Source organism: Bombina bombina, chromosome 2 (genome assembly GCF_027579735.1).
Source record: "Bombina bombina isolate aBomBom1 chromosome 2, aBomBom1.pri, whole genome shotgun sequence".
Lineage (NCBI taxonomy): Eukaryota > Metazoa > Chordata > Amphibia > Anura > Bombinatoridae > Bombina > Bombina bombina.
The window spans coordinates 944162459-944187465 of record NC_069500.1 but is presented as its reverse complement, the minus strand read 5'-3'; the positions used below and the strand labels follow the sequence as shown (position 1 = coordinate 944187465).

The 25007-nt window shown below is 36.9% G+C and overlaps 1 protein-coding gene across 1 annotated transcript in view; it reads left to right on the top strand.

Annotated features, from left to right (window-relative positions):
• LOC128648123 (cubilin-like) overlaps positions 1–25007 on the top strand; it is a 161045-nt gene that overhangs the window by 56288 nt on the left and 79750 nt on the right. The window contains exons 7-9 of the mRNA XM_053700786.1: positions 1406–1603; positions 10359–10580; positions 20165–20305. Coding sequence (XP_053556761.1) covers positions 1406–1603; positions 10359–10580; positions 20165–20305 — 561 coding nt within the window. The remainder of the gene's footprint in view (positions 1–1405; positions 1604–10358; positions 10581–20164; positions 20306–25007) is intronic.

The window sequence follows — 25007 nt, the reverse complement described above, 5'->3', positions numbered from 1 at the left end:
CAATGGGATGTCAGGCAGCAGCGAACATGAACTTTCGCTATGGTCAGACTCCCATTGATTCCTATGGGATCTGCCGCCTCCAGGGCTGGGCCGGAAAAGTGCCGAGCGTACCTGCTAGTTTTTTGATAACTAGCAAAAGTAGTCAGATTGTGCCGAACTTGTGTTCGGAACATCTGGAGTGACGTAAGAATCGATCTGTGTCGGACTGAGTCCGGCAGATCGAAGCTTACGTCACAAAATTCTACTTTTGCCGGGCAGCAGGGCTTGATAACTTAGGCAAATCAGCCTCGCCACAAATACACTGCGGAATTCAAGCGTATTTGAGGTTGACGGCTTGATAACTAGAGGCCTTTAGCTGGTCCTATGTCAGTATGTACTAAAGGGTAATGTAGGTTTTTTACCCTTAATTGGCCACAGCAGGGAAGGTAACCTGAGTTACAACATGACAGCTCCCATTGTTTTATAGACACTAAAACTTTACACTTATTTTGTCAATATTTAAACAGCTAATCGAATTTTAAAAAATACATCTGCATGTTATTCTCAGACGAATCTTTTCTTTGAATGCATAATTCTATCTAGCATTTATATAGTGTTTAATGTCCCTTTAAAAAGCAGCAGTTGTATGAGCAAGCCTGCCTCTCAAGGGCTCTAAAGCAGTGTCTACTGCTAATTACATGGAGGCCGGTGTAAAAAAAAAAGCATATTAGGAGCTGAAAATCAATTGACAAACAGATTGCAACCGATTTAGGGCTAGATTACAAGTGGAGCACTAACTTATTGCGTGCCTGTAAACTGTCTAACTCGCCCGTTTATGGGCAAGCGATAAATCACCAGCCATTACAAGTGGCTGGTTATTGCTACTGCGAGCGCGGTACTAATTAACACTCAAAAAATTAACCAGTGGTCAAATCTCTGGTTAATTTTTTAAATATCCCCCGATTGCCCCCAAAATAACACGTGAGATCCCATTAGTTTGAAAATAAAATGTAGCAGTTTAAAAAAAACTGCACTAAGCAGTTTTTAGGGGTTAAAGTGTGCAGGTGGAAAAGGGCGCTGAAAAGTGCCTTTACATAGCGGTCTATGGGGAACTGATTTTAAGCTATTTTAATAATTTATACTTCATAAGATCTGTACGTTAAGAAACATTTCTCAAAATAAACAGATTCAGGCTTTATCCTGAAATAGGCACCTCTGTGTATCAGCATTAATTATGATCAAAGGGAATTGAGAATGAAAACTAAAGTCTTACGTACAGAACTGCCAGCAGAAGCAATTACGTTGATATAAAACATAGGATTGAAATTTTCTATAAAAAATTAATGAAATTAAAAACTCATAAAATTGTCTTTACACTGTTTCAGTAACAACTGTATTTAATGAAAATAAACATTCTGTTTTACAGGACATTTTTGTGGAGCAAATATTCCAGATCCCCAGATTTCCTCTGGCTCTAAACTGATTGTGCGTTTCAGGTCAGACAGCCAAGTCAGTGGGAGAGGATTCCGTGCTGCATATAGCGCCTTCAGCGGGGGAGTTCCCCCAACTGTTCCTTCAACCGTTTCTCCAACTGTTCCTCCAACTGTTCCTCCTTCTTTCATAGGTTTGTAAACTCTAATCTGGACTTTTATTTCAAATATATTTATTACTTTTTAAATATAGAGTTGCTACCCCCCTCCTTATGAATCAGTATTGTCTCCAGTATTGGTTTTCATCTTGGCACCAGGGTTATGGAGAACTGTTTTAGTGGCTAAAGTCAAATGTGGACCTTGAGACCTTCTAGAAAACTCCTTTTCCTCCCTTTTTCCTCCAGTCAATGACATACATATTCAGCAGTTCATTTTAATGTCAATATTGTTAACTAAAAGAGCATTTTACAATAAAACTCATACACAATATAACAAGTAGGTCACAGTTATTACAGTTACAACTTGTAACACACAAAAAAGCCATAAGAAAAAGTTTGTGAACTACTGGTGTGATGGCAGGAGACGATTACAGTAAGTATATAATAGGGATAACATGTATATGAACAATATTAAAGTAAACATACAGCCAGGCATTTACATTTCAACTTCATTGATAGTTCCTCTTAGCTAATAAAGTAACTCAGTCCTAAAAACAAATTACAAAATTGTTTTTGTCTCTTTAATCTTTTAATATCAAAATCAAAAACACTAAATTACAAGAATGACAAAGAAAATGATGATTTTGTGGGCTTAACAATTAAATCGCAGGTTGAATGATCTGCATGTTGAATGATACGTTTTATTAGATAATACTAATAGGTGATATGTGTGCAATTAACTTGTTAAACCATAGAGATATGCTTGTTAAACCATAGAGATATGCTTGTTAAACCATAGAGATATGCTTGTTAAACCATAGAGATATGCTTGTTAAACCATAGAGATATGCTTGTTAAACCATAGAGACATGCTTGTTAAACCATAGAGATATGCTTGTTAAACCATAGAGATATGCTTGTTAAACCATAGAGATATGCTTGCTAAACCATAGAGATATGCTTGTTAAACCATAGAGATATGCTTGTTAAACCATAGAGATATGTGTTTACAAGGGATGCATTTTGGGTATAGTGGTCATGTGGTGTTTGTTCGGTGAGGGATTTGGCTATTTTTTATTAGGGTAATGTGCTGGTTATTATTTGTATCTCTGAGGCCTTATGTACTCACTAGTGGAGTTGTTAACATAAAACACATCTGTCTCAAAATTTAAAAACACAACTACTTTTTTTAATAGACTTGGGTTTATTAAATATCATATAGTGACTTCTACATACACTTCTTTAGGTTCTCCTATTCATTAGTGGGTGGAATGTTTGCATTACTAATCCTAGATAACTATGGAGTTGATTACAATCTCTGGCTTATTTTCAGTAGATATCTTTTTACTTTAAATAAACAGGTATCGTTGGCATCTTTTTTGTGATGTTAATTCCTATCATCTAGTATGATGGAGATAAAGTCAGTCGGCTAGATTTAGAGTTTTGTCGGTAACGACCCGCATAGCTAACGCTGGCTTTTTTCTGGCCGCACCTTTAAAATAACTCTGTTATTGAGAGTCCACAGAATGGCTGCGTTAGGCTCCAAAAAAGGAGCGTAGAGCATATTTAACGCCACTGCAACTCTCGATACCAGAGTTGCTTACGGACGCGGCCAGCCTCAAAAACGTGCTCGTGCACGATTCCCCCATAGGAAACAATGGGGCTGTTTGAGCTGAAAAAAAACCTAACACCTGCAAAAAAGCCGCGTTCAGCTCCTAACGCAGCCCCATTGTTTGCTATGGGGAAACACTTCCTACGTCTGCACCTAACACTGTAACATGTACCCCGAGTCTAAACACCCCTAACCTTACACTTATTAACCCCTAATCTGCCGCCCCCGCTATCGCTGACCCCTGCATATTATTATTAACCCCTAATCTGCCGCTCCGTAAACCGCCGCTACTTACATTATCGATATGTACCCCTAATCTGATGTCGCTAACACCGCCGACCCCTATATTATATTTATTAACCCCTAATCTGCCCCCCACAACGTCGCCTCCACCTGCCTACACTTATTAACCCCTAATCTGCCGAGCGGACCGCACCGCTATTATAATAAAGTTATTAACCCCTAATCCGCCTCACTAACCCTAAATAGTATTAACCCCTAATCTGCCCTCCCTAACATCGCCGACACCTAACTTCAAACATTAACCCCTAATCTGCCGACTGGAGCTCACCGCTATTCAAATAAATTTATTAACCCCTAAAGCTAAGTCTAACCCTAACACTAACACCCCCCTAAGTTAAATATAATTTAAATCTAACGAAATAAATTAACTCTTATTAAATAAATTATTCCTATTTAAAGCTAAATACTTACCTGTAAAATAAATCCTAATACAGCTACAATATAAATTATAATTATATTATATCTATTTTAGGATTTATATTTATTTTACAGGTAACTTTGTATTTATTTTAACCAGGTACAATAGCTAAAATAGTTAAAATAATTACAAAATTACCTGTAAAATAAATCCTAACCTAAGTTACAATTAAACCTAACACTACACTATCAATAAATTAATTAAATAAAATACCTACAATTACCTACAATTAAACCTAACACTACACTGTCAATACATTAATTAAATACAATATCTACAAATAAATACAATGAAATAAACTAACTAAAGTACAAAAAATAAAAAAGAACTAAGTTACAAAAAATAAAAAAATATTTACAAACATCAGAAAAATATTACAATTTTAAACTAATTACACCTACTCTAAGCCCCCTAATAAAATAACAAAGACCCCCAAAATAAAAAAATGCCCTACCCTATTCTAAATTACTAAAGTTCAAAGCTCTTTTACCTTACCAGCCCTGAACAGGGCCCTTTGCGGGGCATGCCCCAAAGAATTCAGCTCTTTTGCCTGTAAAAAAAAACACATACAATACCCCCCCCCCAACATTACAACCCACCACCCACATACCCCTAATCTATCCCAAACCCCCCTTAAATAAACCTAACACTAAGCCCCTGAAGATCTTCCTACCTTATCTTCACCATACCAGGTTCACAGATCAATCCAGAAGAGCTCCTCCGATGTCCTGATCCAAGCCCAAGCAGGGGGCTGAAGATGTCCATGATCCGGCTGAAGTCTTCATCCAAGCAGGAGCTGAAGAGGTCCATGATCCGGCTGAAGTCATCATCCAAGCGGGAGCTGAAGAGGTCCATGATCCGGCTGAAGTCTTCTATCAACGGCATCTTCAATCTTCTTTCTTCCGGATCCATCTTGTAGACCTCCGACGCGGAGCATCCTGCTGGCCCGACGGACTACCGACGAATGAAGGCTCCTTTAAGGGACGTCATCAAAGATGGCATCCCTCGAATTCCGATTGGCTGATAGGATTCTATCAGCCAATCGGAATTAAGGTAGGAAAATTCTGATTGGCTGATGGAATCAGCCAATCAGAATCAAGTTCAATCCGATTGGCCGATCCGATCAGCCTATCAGATTGAGCTTGCATTCTATTGGCTGATTGGATCAGCCAATCGGATTGAACTTGATTCTGATTGGCTGATTCGGAATTCCTACCTTAATTCCGATTGGCTGATAGAATCCTATGTCTTGGATGACGTCCCTTAAAGGAGCCTTCATTCGTCGGTAGTCCGTCGGGCCAGCAGGATGTTCCGCGTCGGAGGTCTACAAGATGGATCCGGAAGAAAGAAGATTGAAGATGCCGTTGATAGAAGACTTCAGCCGGATCATGGACCTCTCCAGCTCCCGCTTGGATGATGACTTCAGCCGGATCATGGACCTCTTCAGCTCCCGCTTGGATGAAGACTTCAGCCGGATCATGGACATCTTCAGCCCCCTGCTTGGGCTTGGATCAGGACATCGGAGGAGCTCTTCTGGATCGATCAGTGAACCTGGTATGGTGAAGATAAGGTAGGAAGATCTTCAGGGGCTTAGTGTTAGGTTTATTTAAGGGGGGTTTGGGTTAGATTAGGGGTATGTGGGTGGTGGGTTGTAATGTTGGGGGGGGGGGGTATTGTATGTGTTTTTTTTACAGGCAAAAGAGCTGAATTCTTTGGGGCATGCCCCGCAAAGGGCCCTGTTCAGGGCTGGTAAGGTAAAAGAGCTTTTAACTTTAGTAATTTAGAATAGGGTAGGGCATTTTTTTATTTTGGGGGTCTTTGTTATTTTATTAGGGGGCTTAGAGTAGGTGTAATTAGTTTAAAATTGTTGTAATATTTTTCTGATGTTTGTAAATATTTTTTTATTTTTTGTAACTTAGTTCTTTTTTATTTTTTGTACTTTAGTTAGTTTATTTCATTGTATTTATTTGTAGATATTGTATTTAATTAATGTATTGATAGTGTAGTGTTAGGTTTAATTGTAGGTATTTTATTTAATTAATTTATTGATAGTGTAGTGTTAGGTTTAATTGTAACTTAGGTTAGGATTTATTTTACAGGTAATTTTGTAATTATTTTAACTATTTTAGCTATTGTACCTGGTTAAAATAAATACAAAGTTACCTGTAAAATAAATATAAATCCTAAAATAGCTATAATATAATTATAATTTATATTGTAGCTATATTAGGATTTATTTTACAGGTAAGTATTTAGCTTTAAATAGGAATTATTTATTTAATAAGAGTTAATTTATTTCGTTAGATTTAAATTATATTTAACTTAGGGGGGTGTTAGTGTTAGGGTTAGACTTAGCTTTAGGGGTTAATAAATTTATTTGAATAGCGGTGAGCTCCAGTCGGCAGATTAGGGGTTAATGTTTGAAGTTAGGTGTCGGCGATGTTAGGGAGGGCAGATTAGGGGTTAATACTATTTATTTTAGGGTTAGTGAGGTGGATTAAGGGTTAATAACTTTATTATAATAGCGGTGCGGTCCGCTCGGCAGATTAGGGGTTAATAAGTGTAGGCAGGTGGAGGCGACGTTGTGGGGGGCAGATTAGGGGTTAATAAATATAATATAGGGGTCGGCGGTGTTAGGGGCAGCAGATTAGGGGTACATAAGTATAACGTAGGTGGCGGTCGGCAGATTAGGGGTTAAAAAAATTGAATAGAGTGGCGGCGAAGTGGGGGGACATCGGTTTAGGGGTACATAGGTAGTTTATGGGTGTTAGTGTACTTTAGAGCACAGTAGTTAAGAGCTTTATAAACCGGCGTTAGCCCAGAAAGCTCTTAACTACTGACTTTTTTCTGCGGCTGGAGTTTTGTCGTTTTTTTCTAACGCTCACTTCAGCCACGACTCTAAATACCGGAGTTAGAAAGATCCAATTGAAAAGATAGGATACGCAATTGACGTAAGGGGATCTGCGGTATGGAAAAGTCGCGGCTGAAAAGTGAGCGTTAGACCCTTTTTTGACTGACTCCAAATACCGGCGGTAGCCTAAAACCAGCGTTAGGAGCCTCTAACGCTGGTTTTCACGGCTACCGCCAAACTCCAAATCTAGGCCAGTGTGTTTTGCCTATATGCAAAACTAATGGTCCACACTTTTTTAGGGTACTTGTTAATAATGTAAAAAGTTCCTGAGTGTTTGTTTTTATCTCTTTGTAAATAATGTGAAAAGTGTTGTCTGGGGTTTATCAAGTCCGTTTAGCTGTGGAATTTGTTAAGTGAAAAAGGACCCTGTAAATGTGTCATGAAATATCAAGAATTTGAAAGGTAATCAGCTAAAAAGGACTGGGATGTGTTAAGCATAAGGGTATTTTTAACCAAGACAATAATGCAGAAATTGATTCTGATAAACAATGAAAATATCTCATTGTGAAAGTGTTGAAATTGTAAAGGGCTCATCTGAATCAATAATCATATAAAAAATGTATTGTGATAAACCATTATGTGTTTAACCCATGCAAATGTGTTAAATTCCTATTGGAGCCACAAGCATTGTAGCTTGAGAGCAGTAACCACTGGGGATGGGTGAGGCCTTATGACAGCCATTCCAAACGTTTTGCATTAGCAAGTCCTTTAAATACTCCATACCAATTGTATTATATTTTAAAGGGACAGTCTACACCAGAATTTGTATTGCTTTAAAAGATAGATAATCCCTTTATTATCCATTCCCTAGTTTTGCATAACCAACACAGTTATATAAATACACTTTTTATCTCTGTGATTATCTTGTATCTAAGCCTCTGCAAACTGCCCCCTTATTTCAGTTCTTTTGACAGACTTCCATTTTAGCCAATCAGTGCTGGCTCCCTGGAACTTCACGTGCGTGAGCACAGTGTTATCTATATGACACACATGAACTAACACCCTCTAGTGGTGAACAACTGTCAAAATGCCCTGAGAGAAGAGGCGGCCTTCAAAGGCTTAGAAATTAGCATATGAACCTCCTAGGTTTAGCTTTCAACTAAGAATACCAAGAGAATAAAGCAAAATTGGTTATAAAAGTAAATTGGAAAATTGTTTAAAATTACATGCCCTATCTGAATCAGGAAAGTTTATTTTGGACTAGACTGTCCCTTTAAGTATTTTTCATGGAATCATTTCTTAGTAACCTATCTGTGGTTAATTAGTATCCACTTTTGTTATTTCCTACAATTTCTAGACATCCATAGATATTTCAGATGCCTTTCTGTAGCACAGAGCCTTTGTGACGCACTTGCACATAATTCTTTTGAAAGTGTATACCAGACCTATATATTGTACCAATCAAAGAGTTCATGTCTGATACCTGCTGTTTTGTTCAATTGAGAGATAAAAAAGCACATAGAAAAAAGCTTCCATTAGCTGGATCCAGATGAAGCGCACTGAAGTATAGTCAATAGTTAAGAGGCTTTCTCTCATTGATGCCCTGTTTTTATGTTTTCAACTTCTGCAAAAGCTTTTAACATTGGTATATGCTTTGATCAATTGTATTAGCTTTTGTGTGGCTTTACTACATAATGGCTACAATTTCTGCTGTTAAAAATACCCTAAGGACTAGTGTTAACGGAAAATACCTAGCGTTAAAGAGAGATGAAATTGTAACAAAAATAGGGCTATTTTTTAACAAATATGCAATATATTTTAATTTCAAATAATACCACTGGAATTTAATTCAGTATTGGTTCCTCATAGATGTTGCTGGAGCTTGACTCAAAGATGATTTTTGGTGCATAGTCACAATACAATGTTTGACTATCACTCGTGTTGACACCATGGGTATCAAGCTCAATGTATCTGGGGGCCACTGGACAAGTGTTCTATTATGGGGGCTGTTTGAACTGAGTAAGTGTTCCGGAAATGGGTATTCTAGGAAATGGAAGTGACATTTACCCATGGTGGGAGTTGTAGCCCACAATAGAAATACACAGTTGTCTATATTTATCTTGTGAGTGCCAAGTGAAGTGATCATTCTGGAACTGTATAAAAATGTAAAAAGCTACATTTATCCAAGCAGTGCATGGTGGGAGTATTTATATTTATCTTGTGAGTGCCTACATAGAACATCAACTAGTTATACCTCATAGAATCCTAAAAAAAATTGACAGCCCAAATTAATGGTTTACATATTATACAAGAGAGGGGCAGATGAAACTATATTGAGGGCCGCATATGGCCCCGGGGCCAGTACCATGAGACCACTGGTGCACACAGGGCATACCCACAAGTTAGCATTACTATATCCTCCAGTGGTTTGTTAAAGAAGCATATATTGGAAAAAATACATTTAGAAGCAGGAATAGTTTTGTATAAAATGTTGCAATATATATATATATATATATATATATCTCAGAAGAGAGAGAACAGCACCCCTGAGATAGAACAAAAGCTAGAATAACTTCCATGCCTGTTAATTTCTATTGCAACTCAGGGTGCACGTTCTTTTAGCACACTATGCCTTTTCACAGAGAAAAAATATCCTGTAGCATATCAGTCTGACCCTGCCCAATGACAGTCCAGCACCAAAATACCAGGCAATTCTTCTCTGAACAAGAGAAACAACAACCCCAGACGATCGTTTCGGCCTTCTATGTGCCTCGTCAGTGAGGTGCAGTTGTATCTCTCTAAGGGCATGTGTGCAAGGAGTCCACGTCTGGTTTCCCCCATTACTCTTAGGGAGACCCAAGAGCAATTTGCATAAATATCAGAAGAGAGAGAACAGCACTGCTGAGATAGAACAAAAGCTAGAATAACTTCCATGCCTGGTATTTCGGTGCTGGACTGTCATTGGGCAGGGTCAGACTGATATGCTACGGGATATTTTTTCTCTGTGAAAAGGCATAGTGTGCTAAAAGAACGTGCACCCTGAGTTGCAATAGAAATGAACAGGCATGGAAGTTATTCTAGCTTTTGTTCTATCTCAGGGGTGCTGTTCTCTCTCTTCTGATATATATATATATATATACTGTATATATATATATATATATATATATATATATATATATATATATTATGTTAGACTGAATAGTTCAATTTCTAATTTATCCCTTAAAGAGGCAGTAAACACTTTGCAGATTTTACTGCTATCTCCACAAAACCAACATGTTGGGTGAGTTAGAAAATGTTTAGAACACATTGTCACCGTGTTCATAGAAAACCAATACGGAATGGTTACTGGGGTAGACAAAGCTAGCAACTGTAATTTTGTTAGCAAACACTTTAATGTTTTACAGTTCAAAGCCATTTATGCACAGATATGTGTCAAAGGTTAAACCTGTGAAGCCTAGATCATATTTTGTTCAGTTCCTATAATATGGGATTGGTGTCATTTCAAATAAACATATTCTATTATTTTAACATTACAAAACATTGATCCTAATATAATGTAAAGTTATTAGGTATTTTAACACGGTTTTTTCTATCCTCTTTCTAGATTCTGGCTGTGACAGCAATGCTTTGCAACATGGTCGTAAAGGGTTAATCCATTCAAAGAATTATCCGGATACCTATCCTATAAATACACACTGCCACTGGAACATCACTGTGGCTGAGGGCTGGCTTGTTAAACTGTTATTTACAGAGTTCTCAGTAGATGGGGAAATTGGAGCATGTGCAACTGACAAGGTGGAAGTTTCGGATACCGTTGACTTAATAGGTAATTAATGGTCTTTAAATATTGAAAATTATTAAAGAAGCCTTATAGTTGTAAGTGACACTTTACTAAAAGTCTATCTCCTTGATAAGGTTTTGACAAGGGTCGGATTCTTAACTGATGCAATTCACTTCTCATTTTCTTATGACCTGTGTTGTAAATTTGAACATCAGTTTCAATTCAGCCTTTCAGAAAATGTAAAGATTTTTAGCATTTTCTTGAAGATATGTATACTCTGCTTGGGTAATTAGTGTCTATGCCAGGGGCAGGGGTGTTGGCATAAAAATGGCAAAGGGTATCTGACACCTAAATAACCTGAGCTACGTTACGAGGGGGGGGGGGAAGTTTCAGAACTGGCATTTATTTCCAAATGAATAAATATCTATTGTTACAATACTTAAATATTAAATTAGTATTAGTGCAGATCAACTGTACTGGGCACTTAATAATAGGAACCATTTTTAATTCATACCTCAACATTTTCTTTTTTTAATTTGATACCATGAAGCCAAGATAAGAAGTCAGGATGGCCCGAAAGGATTAGATCAAGTTAGGGGGTGTCAGGCAGGATGGATCCAATCAGCCAATCAGATTGAGCTCGCATTCTATTGGCTGATCGGAACAGCCAATAGATTGCGAGCTCAATCTGATTGGCTGATTGAATCAGCCAATCGGATAGAACTTGAATCTGATTGGCTGATTCCATCAGCCAATCAGAATATTCCTACCTTAATTCCGATTGGCTGATAGAATCCTATCAGCCAATCGGAATTCGAGGGACGCCATCTTGGATGACGTCCCTTAAAGGAACCGTCATTCGTCGTTAGTCCGTCGGGCCAGCAGGATGTTCCGCGTCGGAGGTCTGCAAGATGAATCCGGAAGAAAGAAGATTGAAGATGCCGTTGATAGAAGACTTCATCCGGATCATGGACCTCTTCAGCTCCCGCTTGGATGAAGACTTCATCCGGATCATGGACCTCTTCAGCCCCCCGCTTGGGCTTGGATCAGGACATCGGAGGAGCTCTTCTGGACAGATCGTTGAACCCGGTGAGGTGAAGATAAGGTAGGAAGATCTTCAGGGGCTTAGTGTTAGGTTTATTTAAGGGGGGTTTGGGTTAGATTAGGGGTATGTGGGTGGTGGGTTGTAATGTTGGGGGGCTTGGGTATTGTATTTTTTCTTTTACAGGCAAAAGAGCTGAATCTCTTGGGGCATGCCCCGCAAAGGGCCCTGTTCAGGGCTGGTAAGGTAAAAGAGCTTTGAACTTTAGTTATTTAGAATAGGGTAGGGCATTTTTTTATTTTGGGGGGCTTTGTTATTTTATTAGGGGGCTTAGAGTAGGTGTAATTAGTTTAAAATTGTTGTAATATTTTTCTTATGTTTGTAAATATTTTTTTATTTTTTGTAACTTAGTTCTTTTTTATTTTTTGTACTTTAGCAAGTTTATTTAATTGTATTTATTTGTAGGAATTGTATTTAATTAATTTATTGATAGTGTAGTGTTAGGTTAATTGTAGGTAATTGTAGGTAGTTTATTTAATTAATTTATTGATAGCATAGTGTTAGGTTTAATTGTAACTTAGGTTAGGATTTCTTTTACAGGTAAATTTGTAATTATTTTAACTATTTTAGCTATTAAATAGTTCTTAACTATTTAATAGCTATTGTACCTGGTTAAAATAAATACAAAGTTACCTGTAAAATAAATATTAATCCTAAAATAGCTATAATATAATTATAATTTATATTGTAGCTATATTAGGATTTATTTTACAGGTAAGTATTTAGCTTTAAATAGGAATAATTTATTTAATAAGAGATAATTAATTTCGTTAGATTTAAATTATATTTAACTTAGGGGGGTGTTAGTGTTAGGGTTAGACTTAGTTTTAGGGGTTAATACATTTATTAGAATAGCGGTGAGCTCCGGTCGGCAGATTAGGGGTTAATAATTGAAGTTAGGTGTCGGCGATGTTAGGGAGGGCAGATTAGGGGTTAATACTATTTATTATAGGGTTAGTGAGGCGGATTAGGGGTTAATAACTTTATTATAGTAGCGCTCAGGTCCGCTCGGCAGATTAGGGGTTAATAAGTGTGGGCAGGTGGAGGGGTTAATAAATATAATACAGGGGTCGGCGGTGTTAGGGGCAGCAGATTAGGGGTACATAAGGATAACGTAGGTGGCGGTTGGCAGATTAGGGGTTAAAAAAATGTATTCGAGTGTCGGCGATGTGGGGGGGTCTCGGTTTAGGGGTACATAGGTAGTTTATGGGTGTTAGTGTACTTTAGAGTACAGTAGTTAAGAGCTTTATAAACCGGCGTTAGCCCAGAAAGCTCTTAACTACTGACTTTTTTCCTGCGGCTGGAGTTTTGTCGTTAGATGTCTAACGCTCACTTCAGAAACGACTCGAAATACCGGAGTTAGAAAGATCCCATTGAAAAGATAGGATACGCAATTTACGTAAGGGGATCTGCGGTATGGAAAAGTCGCGGCTGAAAAGTGAGCGTTAGACCCTATTTTGAGTGACTCCAAATACCGGCGGTAGCCTAAAACCAGCGTTAGGAGCCTCTAACGCTGGTTTTCACGGCTAACGCCAAACTCCAAATCTAGGTCTTTGTTTTATGTACATATAAATGTTTTACTTTGCTTTAATAGTCAGAAATTAAACAATGAAACCTACTTCTAGGAGTCCGTGTTTAAAGTCAGTGTTAATTGAAACTGATTTGATTAAAAAAACACTATAACCTCACATATGTAAACATATTTTCCTTCTAAACACAGAAAAGACTTGTGATGGAGAACGTACAGTATAGACAAACTAAAATGTTAAGATCAGATATTCACCACTAAAAAGGTTGTTCTTTTGTATTTTTAAATATATATATTTTTCAATTTATATATAAATATATTATTTATTTATATAACAATTTAATTCCTGCAATTAATCAGGTTGTGGCAACAATACATGTGAGATTATAAACCCATTTGTAAAACAACAGACTGTTTGAGTTGCACACAGCTAAAAGGTTAAGTGATTACATTTCTTATGGCTCATATACACAGTTTTGCAACAGTGTGTCTCTGCTAAATATATTTATATATTTATATATATATATATAACACAAACAAATCAATAAGCTGCGCACAGACACGTACACAATAAAATGATTACCCCTTTTCCAAATTTTCACACTGTGTTCAGTTATAGATTTATGCTGTCGTTACTTAGTATCCTAATGTATAAATTTCCAATTATATTATTGGTGACGTTATATAAATAATGATAATATTACCAGTTCATAAATAAGCACAATACCTGCTAAACAATAGCTGATAAAACTTTAGTACGTCCAAAGAGAGACAATACCAGTAGTAATAATAATAGTAAAGATGATAATGATAGTATTTGTAATACTAGAAATACAGTTACATAGGATAACAACCACTTCATTAACTCACATTCATGACTCTGGGAGTAATAGTAGATACTTTCTAGTAAATTCACAGTTCCTCTGTATGGATTAGTTTCTCCCTTGGTGACAAATCCTTTGTGCAGCTTCCAGATTCACTGAGCACAAAGGAGTGATCAGGTTTTGAATGCACTAAAACGATAAAAGCACAAAGCGCATCCCAGATTCAAGTTAAATCATTTATAGCTTTATTTGTGCACACAATCTAATGCACTTACAAGAGTTAAAATATTAAAAGCCTTGTTAAAAAAGTCCTGGTATACTTCACAGTTCTTGTTCCACAGGAATCCACAGCGACCTCTGCTCCTCTTGTGTCTCTGTGTAGGTTTTACTATTGGTATACACAGAGACGCAAGAGGAGCAGAGGTCGCTACCTGCGGATTCCTGTGGAACAAGAACTGTGAAGTATACCAGGACTTTTTTAACAAGGCTTTTAATATTTAACTCTTGTAAGTGCATTAGATTGTGTGCACAAATAAAGCTATAAATGATATAGATATAGATATATATATAATATTTTTTTGTAAAATATATATCCATACCTATATATCTATATGAATAAATACAGATATAAATAGATATATATATATATTGTATATACAGAGATATATTTTAAAATAAAAATAACTTGTTTTTCTACTTGAAGAACATAGGAATTTAAAGTATTTATATTAAAAAAAACATTAAACCTGAATACAAATTATTTTGCCTGTTTAAAGGTATTTGGTTGGGAAGGGCTCAAAAATGTGTATGTATATCTATATCTATCTATCTATCTATCTATCTATCTATCTATCTATATATATATATATATATATATATATATATACAGTTTATATACATATACTGTATATGTGTGTGTATTTATGTGTTTATATGTGTAAATATGTATGCATGAATGCAAATACATATTTACATACATACACATTAATACACACACACACACACATATATATATATATATATATATATATATATACACATATATATATATATATATAAATATATACATATACATAAAATATTTAGACATATATATACCTTCACAAAGGTCCAAACTAGGGCCAAAACGTTGGATAATAAATGTATTAAAAGGATGAAAAATGAGCATTAATGGAAATATTATGAATGGTTTACTAATGAAGTTTGAAAGTGTGCTGATAATATATATATATATATATATATATATATATATATATACAAAACACAGGTGGGGTCAGCACTCTCAGGCCGGACCGGGTACACATCCTATGACCCTGCAACATGCACAGCCCTGGGTGCAAACCAGCAAGCTGCACTGTCACCAGAGTCACAGGCAGTTAACCCTAGACCTGCCTGGCTGCAAGGCCCAAACAGGGAAAATAAAAACAACAAACAAAACTAAATAAAAAAAAATAACAAAAAAATAATACTTTAATATAACACACATAAAAAGTCCAGCACTCACTCACAAGCTCTCAACTAAGATAAAAAGCAGCAATGCAAGAGTTAGTTACCGCATCTGGCCAAATGGGAAAAGCCCAGGTACCTCGCCAAGGTCTCTTCCAAAAAACCTGGGTCCCTAAACAGCTACCTGGGCTTTTCCCATTTGGCCAGATGCGGTAAATAACTCTTCCATTGCTGCTTTTTATCTTAGTTGAAAGCTTGTGAGTGAGTGCTGGACTTTTTCTGTGTGTTATATTAATATATATATATATATATATATATACACACACACACACACATTGTAGTCCTTCCCAGTCAACCACCTTGACATATGCCATATCTCTTTTAACCCTTTTAAAATATTTTCATTAATATTTAAAATATATATTTTGTTATAAAGTGTATATATGAGTGTAATAGTTTATTTTAATGTGTTTTGATGTGTTCTTTGCAACTTTTTTTTTAACCCTTACAGCTTACTTCAGGTCTCAAGTCATGCTAAATATTGTAGCACAGCTACAGGTTTTGGCTTGAGTGCAAATTATAACTTTCAACTTTTAATATGAGTGGGTTAGTGAGTTCATGATATCAACTTAAAGTATAGGTCTTACGCTAATGTTAGCACAGTCCAGCGATATTGCATATTGCATTCCCACGCTAGCGTGCCACTTGTAATCTGGGCCATTAACGAAAAAAGCAATTTTACAGCACAAATGACCCTTTAAGCTAAAGATAAAATCAGATTAAAATCAATTTTTCTTATAACTTTATTTTATCAGACATGGAAAGCATACATAAGCAATAGTGATAAATACAAAAACATTGTTATAAACAGGTCACATATAAACAGTAGATATCCCAAACTTCATTGAAATTGTCACCCAAGAAACGTAAGTGTAAGCTCTGTTAAAATATCTAGTGTCTTTTTATTCAGAGAATATAACGAACAACTTAAAAACCTTCCTAGCATCTTTGCCACTCAACGAACACACCAATTAACAATCGGCTAGATTTAGAGTTTTGCGGCCAAAGGGGTGCGTTAGCTACGCGTGTATTTTTTCCCCCGCACCTTTTAAATACCGCTGGTATTTAGAGTTCTCTGAAGGGCTGCGTTAGGCTCCAAAAAGGGAGCGAAGAGCATAATTTACCGCCACTTCAACTCTAAATACCAGCGGTGCTTACGGACGCGGCCAGCTTCAAAAATGTGCTTGTGCACGATTCCCCCATAGGAAACAATGGGGCAGTTTGAGCTGAAAAAAAACCTAACACCTGCAAAAAAGCAGCATTCAGCTCCTAACGCAGCCCCATTGTTTCCTATGGGGAAACACTTCCTAAATCTGCACCTAACACCCTAACATGTACCCCGAGTCTAAACACCCCTAACCTTGCACTTATTAACCCCTAATCTGCCGCCCCCGCTATTGCTGACCCCTGCATTTTATTTTTAACCCCTAATCTGCCGCTCCGTACACCGCCGCAACCTACATTATAGTTATGTACCCATAATCTGCTGCCCCTAACATCGCCGACCCCTATATTATATTTATTAACCCCTAATCTGCCCCCCCCAACGTTGCCGCTACCTACCTACACTTATTAACCCCTAATCTGCCAACCGGACCTCGCCGCTACTCTAATAAATGTATTAACCCCTAAAGCTAAGTCTAACACCCCCCTAAATTAAATATAATTTTAATCTAACAAAATAAAATAAATCTTATTAAATAAATTATTCCTGTTTAAAGCTAAATACTTACCTGTAAAATAAACCCTAATATAGCTACAATATAACGAATAATTATATTGTAGCTATTTTAGGATTTATATTTATTTTACAGGCAACTTTGTATTTATTTTAACCAGGTACAATAGCTATTAAATAGTTAATAACTATTTAATAGCTACCTAGTTAAAATTATTACAAAATTACCTGTAAAATAAATTCTAACCTAAGTTACAATTAAACCTAACACTACACTATCAATAAATTAATTAAATAAACTACCTACAATTATCTACAATTAAATCAACTAAACTAAATTACAAAAAAAACAAACACTAATTTACAAAAAATAAAAAAAGATTACAAGAATTTTAAAATAATTACACCTACTCTAAGCCCCCTAAAAAAATAACAAATCCCCCAAAATAAAAAAATGCCCTACCCTATTCTAAAATAAAAATTTAACAGCTCTTTTACCTTACCAGCCCTTAAAAGGGCCTTTTGTGGGGCATGCCCCAAAGTAAACAGCTCTTTTGCATTTTAAAAAAACATACAATACCCCCCCCAACATTACAACCCACCACCCACATACCTCTAATCTAACCCAAACCCCCCCTTAAAAAACCTAACACTAAGCCCCTGAAGATCTCCCTACCTTGTCTTCACCACGCCGGGTATCACCGATCTGTCCAGAAGAGGGTCCGAAGTCTTCATCCTATCCGGCAAGAAGAGGTCCAGAAGAGGCTCCGAAGTCTTCATCCTATCGGGCAAGAAGAGGACATCCAGACCGGTAGACATCTTCATCCAGGCGGCGTTTTCTATCTTCATCCATCCGGCGCGGAGCGGGACCATCTTGAAGCAGCCAACGCGTATCCATCCTCTTCTTCCGGCGACTCCCAACGAATGAAGGTTCCTTTAAGGGACGTCATCCAAGATGGCGTCCCTCGAATTCCGATTGGCTGATAGGATTCTATCAGCCAATCGGAATTAAGGTAGGAAAAATCTGAATGGCTGATTGAATTAGTTGATTTAATTGTAGATAATTGTAGGTAGTTTATTTAATTAATTTATTGATAGTGTAGTGTTAGGTTTAATTGTAACTTAGGTTAGGATTTATTTTACAGGTAATTTTGTAATTATTTTAACTAGGTAGCTATTAAATAGTTATTAACTATTTAATAGCTATTGTGCCTAGTTAAAATAAATACAAAGTTGCCTGTAAAATAAATATAAATCCTAAAATAGCTACAATATAATTATTCGTTATATTGTAGCTATATTAGGGTTTATTTTACAGGTAAGTATTTAGCTTTAAATAGGATTAATTTATTTAATAAGAAATAATTTAGGGGGTGTTAGGGTTAGGGTTAGACTTAGCTTTAGGGGTTAATACATTTATTAGAGTAGCGTCGAGGTCCGGTCGGCAGATTAGGGGTTAATACTTGAAGTTAGGTGTCGACGATGTTAGGGAGGGCAGATTAGGGGTTAATACTATTTATTATAGGGTTTTTGAGGCGGAGTGAGGCGGTTTAGGGGTTAATACATTTATTATAGTGGCGGCGAGGTCCGGTCGGCAGATTATGGGTTAATAAGTGTAGGTAGGTAGCGGCGACGTTGGGGGGGGGCAGATTAGGGGTTAATAAATATTATGTAGGGGTCGGTGATGTTAGGGGCAGCACATTAGGGGTACATAGGGATAATGTAGGTTGCGACGGTGTGCGGTCGGCAGATTAGGGGTTAAAAAATTTAATTATAGTGGGGGCGATGTGGGGAGGCCTCGGTTTAGGGGTACATAGGTAGTTTATGGGTGTTAGTGTACTTTAGAGCACAGGAGTTAAGAGCTTTATGAACCAGCGTTAGCCCATAAAGCTCTTAAATCCTAACTTTTTTCTGCGGCTGGAGTTTTGTCGTTAGAGAGTCTAATGCTCACTTCAGCCAAGACTCTAAATACCAGCGTTAGAAAGATCCCATTGAAAAGATAGGATACGCAAATGGCGCAAGGGGATCTGCGGTATGGAAAAGTCGCGGCTGGAAAGTGAGCGTTAGACCCTTTCCTGACTGACTCTAAATACCAGCGGGCGGCCAAAACCAGCGTTAGGACCCCTTAACGCTGGTTTGGACGGCTAACGCAGAACTCTAAATCTAGGCGTATGATATTAAGAGTAATTAGAAGTAATATATATGTTAGCAGTTGTATAATCACATTTTAGTTCAAAATTACACAGGAAATTAATTACTATTAATAAATTCTGCCTCAGAACACCTAGGATTTGATCATCAAAATCACACAAGATCTTTAGAATTTTTTTACACCTTATATTGTAATATATGAGTATCCCATTCACTTACAGAACCCTGAGGTAAACATCTCTCTAGGTAAAAATATTGTTTCTAAAATTCTTTGAGGTACCGCACCGTACTGACGAGACTTCTTAGATCATCTCACCAAGCGGAGAGCTTTAGATCATCAAGTCCCTAGACACTCCCACTGGGCTTCATCCAGTCAACCATTTGTCACACTAATAACATTTATTACATTATCTAACCTGAGTGGAGAGCTTTAGATCACCAAGCCCCTAGACACCTCCACTGGGATTCATCCACTCAACCATTATTATTTTTTTATTTTATCCTTTTATTTTATCCTTACTCATGTATGTATTTACTTATTTTAAAATGAAGCTTTTGTCTTGGTTTACCATATATTTAACATTAAAAACAGGGGTTATGTATTTTGTTATGCAGAGCACTGTATGTTTTTTATAATCTGTCTTATTAATTAATCATTTTTGATAACTAGTAGAAATATATTTATTTTGAAAATGTGTTAGCTAGACATTCAAAAGTGTTTATTACTTTATGCTGAGTAATTAAGCATATTAAATTGATACATGAATTGATTTAAATATTAATAAACATAAGTAAATATTATTTCAGTAACACAATATATATATTTTTTCCTAATCTTAGGGAGCTACTGTGGATTTACAAAGCCTCCTGTTATCATCAGTTCTAGCAACAAGCTTTCTGTGAAGTTTGCAACAGATAGTCGGAGAACGGAGATTGGGTTTGAGGCAAAATGGGAAGCTGTCCATCCAGATGACATTGAAGGTATAATGCCATGAAGGACTAAAACAAGAGATGAAGATGTGTGGTACCTTTTGCATTTTGTTTTTAGAAACTTGATTTATATAAAGAGGTTTGAAAAGAAAGTGGCTACATTTAAAAAAAAATAATAATAAAAAGCATCTCATTTGAAAGAGAGGGGTTCTCACCATTAAATAATGAGTTTCAGGTCCTTAAAGCTGTCAAGTAATGATCAAATAAAGATCACCTAGCTGCATCCGCTAGCCTCATTTTGTTTGTGTTCTTGATGGGAGAAATGAAAGATTCTTGTTTCTGAGATAATAAAAACACTAGGGGGCCGATTTATTAGGGCCAATTGGACCTGAATGCTCCTTAACTCGTATGCCTCCTCTATGCAACGGACATCAATCCGCCCAATCGTATATGATCGGGTTGCTTCACACACCCTGCTAGCAGCTGATTGGCCGTAAATCTGTAGGGGGCTGCATTGCACAGCGGATCATGTCCTTCCGACAAATGATAAATCGGGTCCCTAGGTATCCAACAAAATTGGAGAAATGGGTTAGTGTTAACATTTACAACATATTCTGAAATTCTATTTAGAATGATTAATTTGTACAATGCTGAGGGAGTTTGACAGGGGTAAGAGCATGCATACACTGTGTGAGTTGTCACCCCCATAAGAAATCAAAATGTTCATTAGTTAAAATGAATCATTAATATGGAATCTTAAATTTACAATAATATATATATATATATATATAATATTTATATGTGTGTGTGTATATATATATATATATATATATATATATATATATATATATATATATATATATATATACAATAAAATATATGATATAAAATAATACAATAATTATTATTTTAGGACTTCATACTCTATGTCATACTCTAGCTGTTAAATTAAAAAATATGTAGTAAAAACAATGTTCTTTATATGTTTATTGTTGCTAATAAATGTATAACTGGACTATGATCTACCCCACAGATTTGTTATGTTTGTCATTCCTAAATTATTTATAAAAGTAAGTAAAAGCTCCCTTTAGGTAAAATTTCATGATTGACTTAGATGGGCTAAAATATATACCGCTAGATTTAGAGTTCTGCGTTAGCCGTCAAAACCAGCGTTAGGGGCTCCTAACGCTGGTTTTGGCCGCCCGCTGGTATTTAGAGTCAGTCAGGAAAGGGTCTAACGCTCACTTTGCAGCCGCGACTTTTCCATACCGCAGATCCCCCTACGCCAATTGCGTATCCTATCTTTTCAATGGGATCTTTCTAACGCCGGTATTTAGAGTCTTGGCTGAAGTGAGCGTTAGAAATCTAACGACAAGACTCCAGCCGCAGCAAAAAGGCAGGAGTTAAGAGCTTTCTGGGCTAACGCCGGTTCATAATGCTCTTAACTACTGTGCTCTAAAGTACACTAACACCCATAAACTACCTATGTACCCCTAAACCGAGGCCCCCCAACATCGCTGCCGCTCTAATAAAAAATTTTAACCCCTAATCTGCCGACCGCACACCGCTGCAACCTACGTTATCCCTATGTACCCCTAATCTGCTGCCCCTAACACCGCCGACCCCTATATTATATTTATTAACCCCTAATCTGCCGCCCCCAACGTTGCCGCCACCTACCTACAATTATTAACCCCTAATCTGCCGACCGGACCTCACCACTACTCTAATAAAGTTATTAACCCCTAATCCGCCTCACTCCCACCTTAATAACCCTATAATAAATAGTATTAACCCCTAATCTGCTGACCGGACTTCGCCGCTACTCTATTAAATTTATTAACCCATAAAGCTAAGTCTAACCCTAACACTAACACCCTCCTAAGTTAAATATAATTTTCATCTAACGAAATAAATTAACTCTTATTAAATAAATTATTCCTATTTAAAGCTAAATACTTACCTGTAAAATAAACCCTAATATAGCTACAATATAAATTATAATTATATTGTAGCTATTTTAGGATTAATATTTATTTTACAGGCAACTTTTTATTTATTTTAACCAGGTACAATAGCTATTAAATAGTTAATAACTATTTAATAGCTACCTAGTTAAAATAATTACAAAATTACCTGTAAAATAATTCTTAACCTAAGTTACAATTAAACCTAACACTACACTATCAATAAATTAATCAAATAAAATACCTACAATTATCTACAATTAAGCCTAACACTACACTATCAATAAATTAATTGCATACAAATACCTACAAATAAATACAATTAAATAAACTAACTAAAGTACAAAAAATAAAAAAAGCTAAGTTACAAAAAATAAAAAAATAATTTACAAACATTCGAAAAAAAAATAATACAACAATTTTAAACTAATTACACCTACTCTAAGCCCCCTAATAAAATAACAAAGCCCCCAAAATAAAAAAATGCCCTACCCTATTCTAAAATAAAAATAGAAAAGCTCTTTTACCTTACCAGCCCTTAAAAGGGCCTTTTGCGGGGCATGCCCCAAAGAATTCTGCTCTTTTGCCTGTAAAAAAAACATACAATACCCCCCCAACATTACAACCCACCACCCACATACCCCTAATCTAACCCAAACCCCCCTTAAATAAACCTAACACTAAGCCCCTGAAGATCTTCCTACCTTGTCTTCACCACGCCGGGTATCACCGATCTGTCCAGAGGAGGCTCCGAAGTCTTCATCCAAGCCCAAGCGGGGGCTGAAAAGGTCCATCATCGGGCTGAAGAGGTCCATCATCGGGCTGAAGAGGTCCATCATCGGGCTGAAGAGCTCCATCATCAGGCTGAAGAAGTCCATCATCGGGCTGAAGAAGTCCATCATCGGGCTGAAGTCTTGATCCAAGCGGGGGCTGAAGAGATCCATCATCCGGCTGAAGTCTTCTATCAAGAGGCATCTTCAATCTTCTTTCTTCCGGATCCATCTTCATCCCGCCGACGCGGAACATCCATCCTGGCCGACGACTTCCCGATGCACGACGGTTCCTTTAAATGACGTCATCCAAGATGGCGTCCCTCGAATTCCGATTTGCTGATAGGATTCTATCAGCCAATCGGAATTAAGGTAGGAAAATTTAAAATGGAATCAGCCAATAAGATTCAAGTTCAATCTGATTGGCTGATTCAATCAGCCAATCAGATTGAGCTTGCATTCTATTGGCTGATCGGAACAGCCAATAGAATGCGAGCTCAATCTGATTGGCTGATTTCATCAGCCAATCAGAATTTTCCTACCTTAATTCCGATTGGCTGATAGAATCCTATCAGCCAATCGGAATTCGAGGGACGCCATCTTGGATGACGTCATTTAAAGGAACCGTCATTCGTCGGGAAGTCGTCGGCCAGGATGGATGTTCCGCGTCGGCGGGATGAAGATGGATCCGGAAGAAAGAAGATTGAAGATGCCGCTTGATAGAAGACTTCAGCCGGATGATGGATCTCTTCAGCCCCCGCTTGGATCAAGACTTCAGCCCGATGATGGACCTCTTCAGCCCGATGATGGACCTCTTCAGCCCGATGATGGATCTCTTCAGCCCCCGCTTGGGCTTGGATGAAGACTTCGGAGCCTCCTCTGGACGGATCGGTGATACCCGGCGTGGTGAAGACAAGGTAGGAACATCTTCAGGGGCTTAGTGTTAGGTTTATATAAGGGGGGTTTGGGTTAGATTAGGGGTATGTGGGTGGTGGGTTGTAATGTTGGGGGGGTATTGTATGTTTTTTTTACAGGCAAAAGAGCAGAATTCTTTGGGGCATGCCCCGCAAAAGGCCCTTTTAAGGGCTGGTAAGGTAAAAGAGCTTTTCTATTTTTATTTTAGAATAGGGTAGGGCATTTTTTTATTTCGGGGGCTTTGTTATTTTATTAGGGGGCTTAGAGTAGGTGTAATTAGCTTAAAATTGTTGTAATATTTTTCGAATGTTTGTAAATTATTTTTTTATTTTTTGTAACTTAGCTTTTTTATTTTTTGTACTTTAGTTAGTTTATTTAATTGTATTTATTTGTAGGTATTTGTATGTAATTAATCTATTGATAGTGTAGTGTTAGGTTTAATTGTAACTTAGGTTAGGATTTATTTTACAGGTAATTTTGTAATTATTTTAACTAGGTAGCTATTAAATAGTTATTAACTATTTAATAGCTATTGTACCTGGTTAAAATAAATAAAAAGTTGCCTGTAAAATAAATATTATTCCTAAAATAGCTACAATATAATTATAATTTATATTGTAGCTATATTAGGGTTTATTTTACAGGTAAGTATTTAGCTTTAAATAGGAATAATTTATTTAATAAGAGTTAATATATTTCGTTAGATAAAAATTATATTTAACTTAGGGGGGTGTTAGGGTTAGGGTTAGACTTAGCTTTAGGGGTTAATACATTTATTAGAGTAGTGGCGAGGTCCGGTCGGCAGATTAGGGGTTAATACTTGAAGTTAGGTGTCGGTGATGTTAGGGAGGGCAGATTAGGGGTTAATACTATTTATTATAGGGTTATTGAGGTGGGAGTGAGGCGGATTAGGGGTTAATAACTTTATTATAGTAGCGGTGAGGTCCGGTCAGCAGATTAGGGGTTAATAATTGTAGGTAGGTAGCGGCGACGTTGGGGGCGGCAGATTAGGGGTTAATAAATATACTATAGGGGTCGGCGGTGTTAGGGGCAGCAGATTAGGGGTACAAAGGGATAATGTAGGAGCAGTTGATTAGGGGT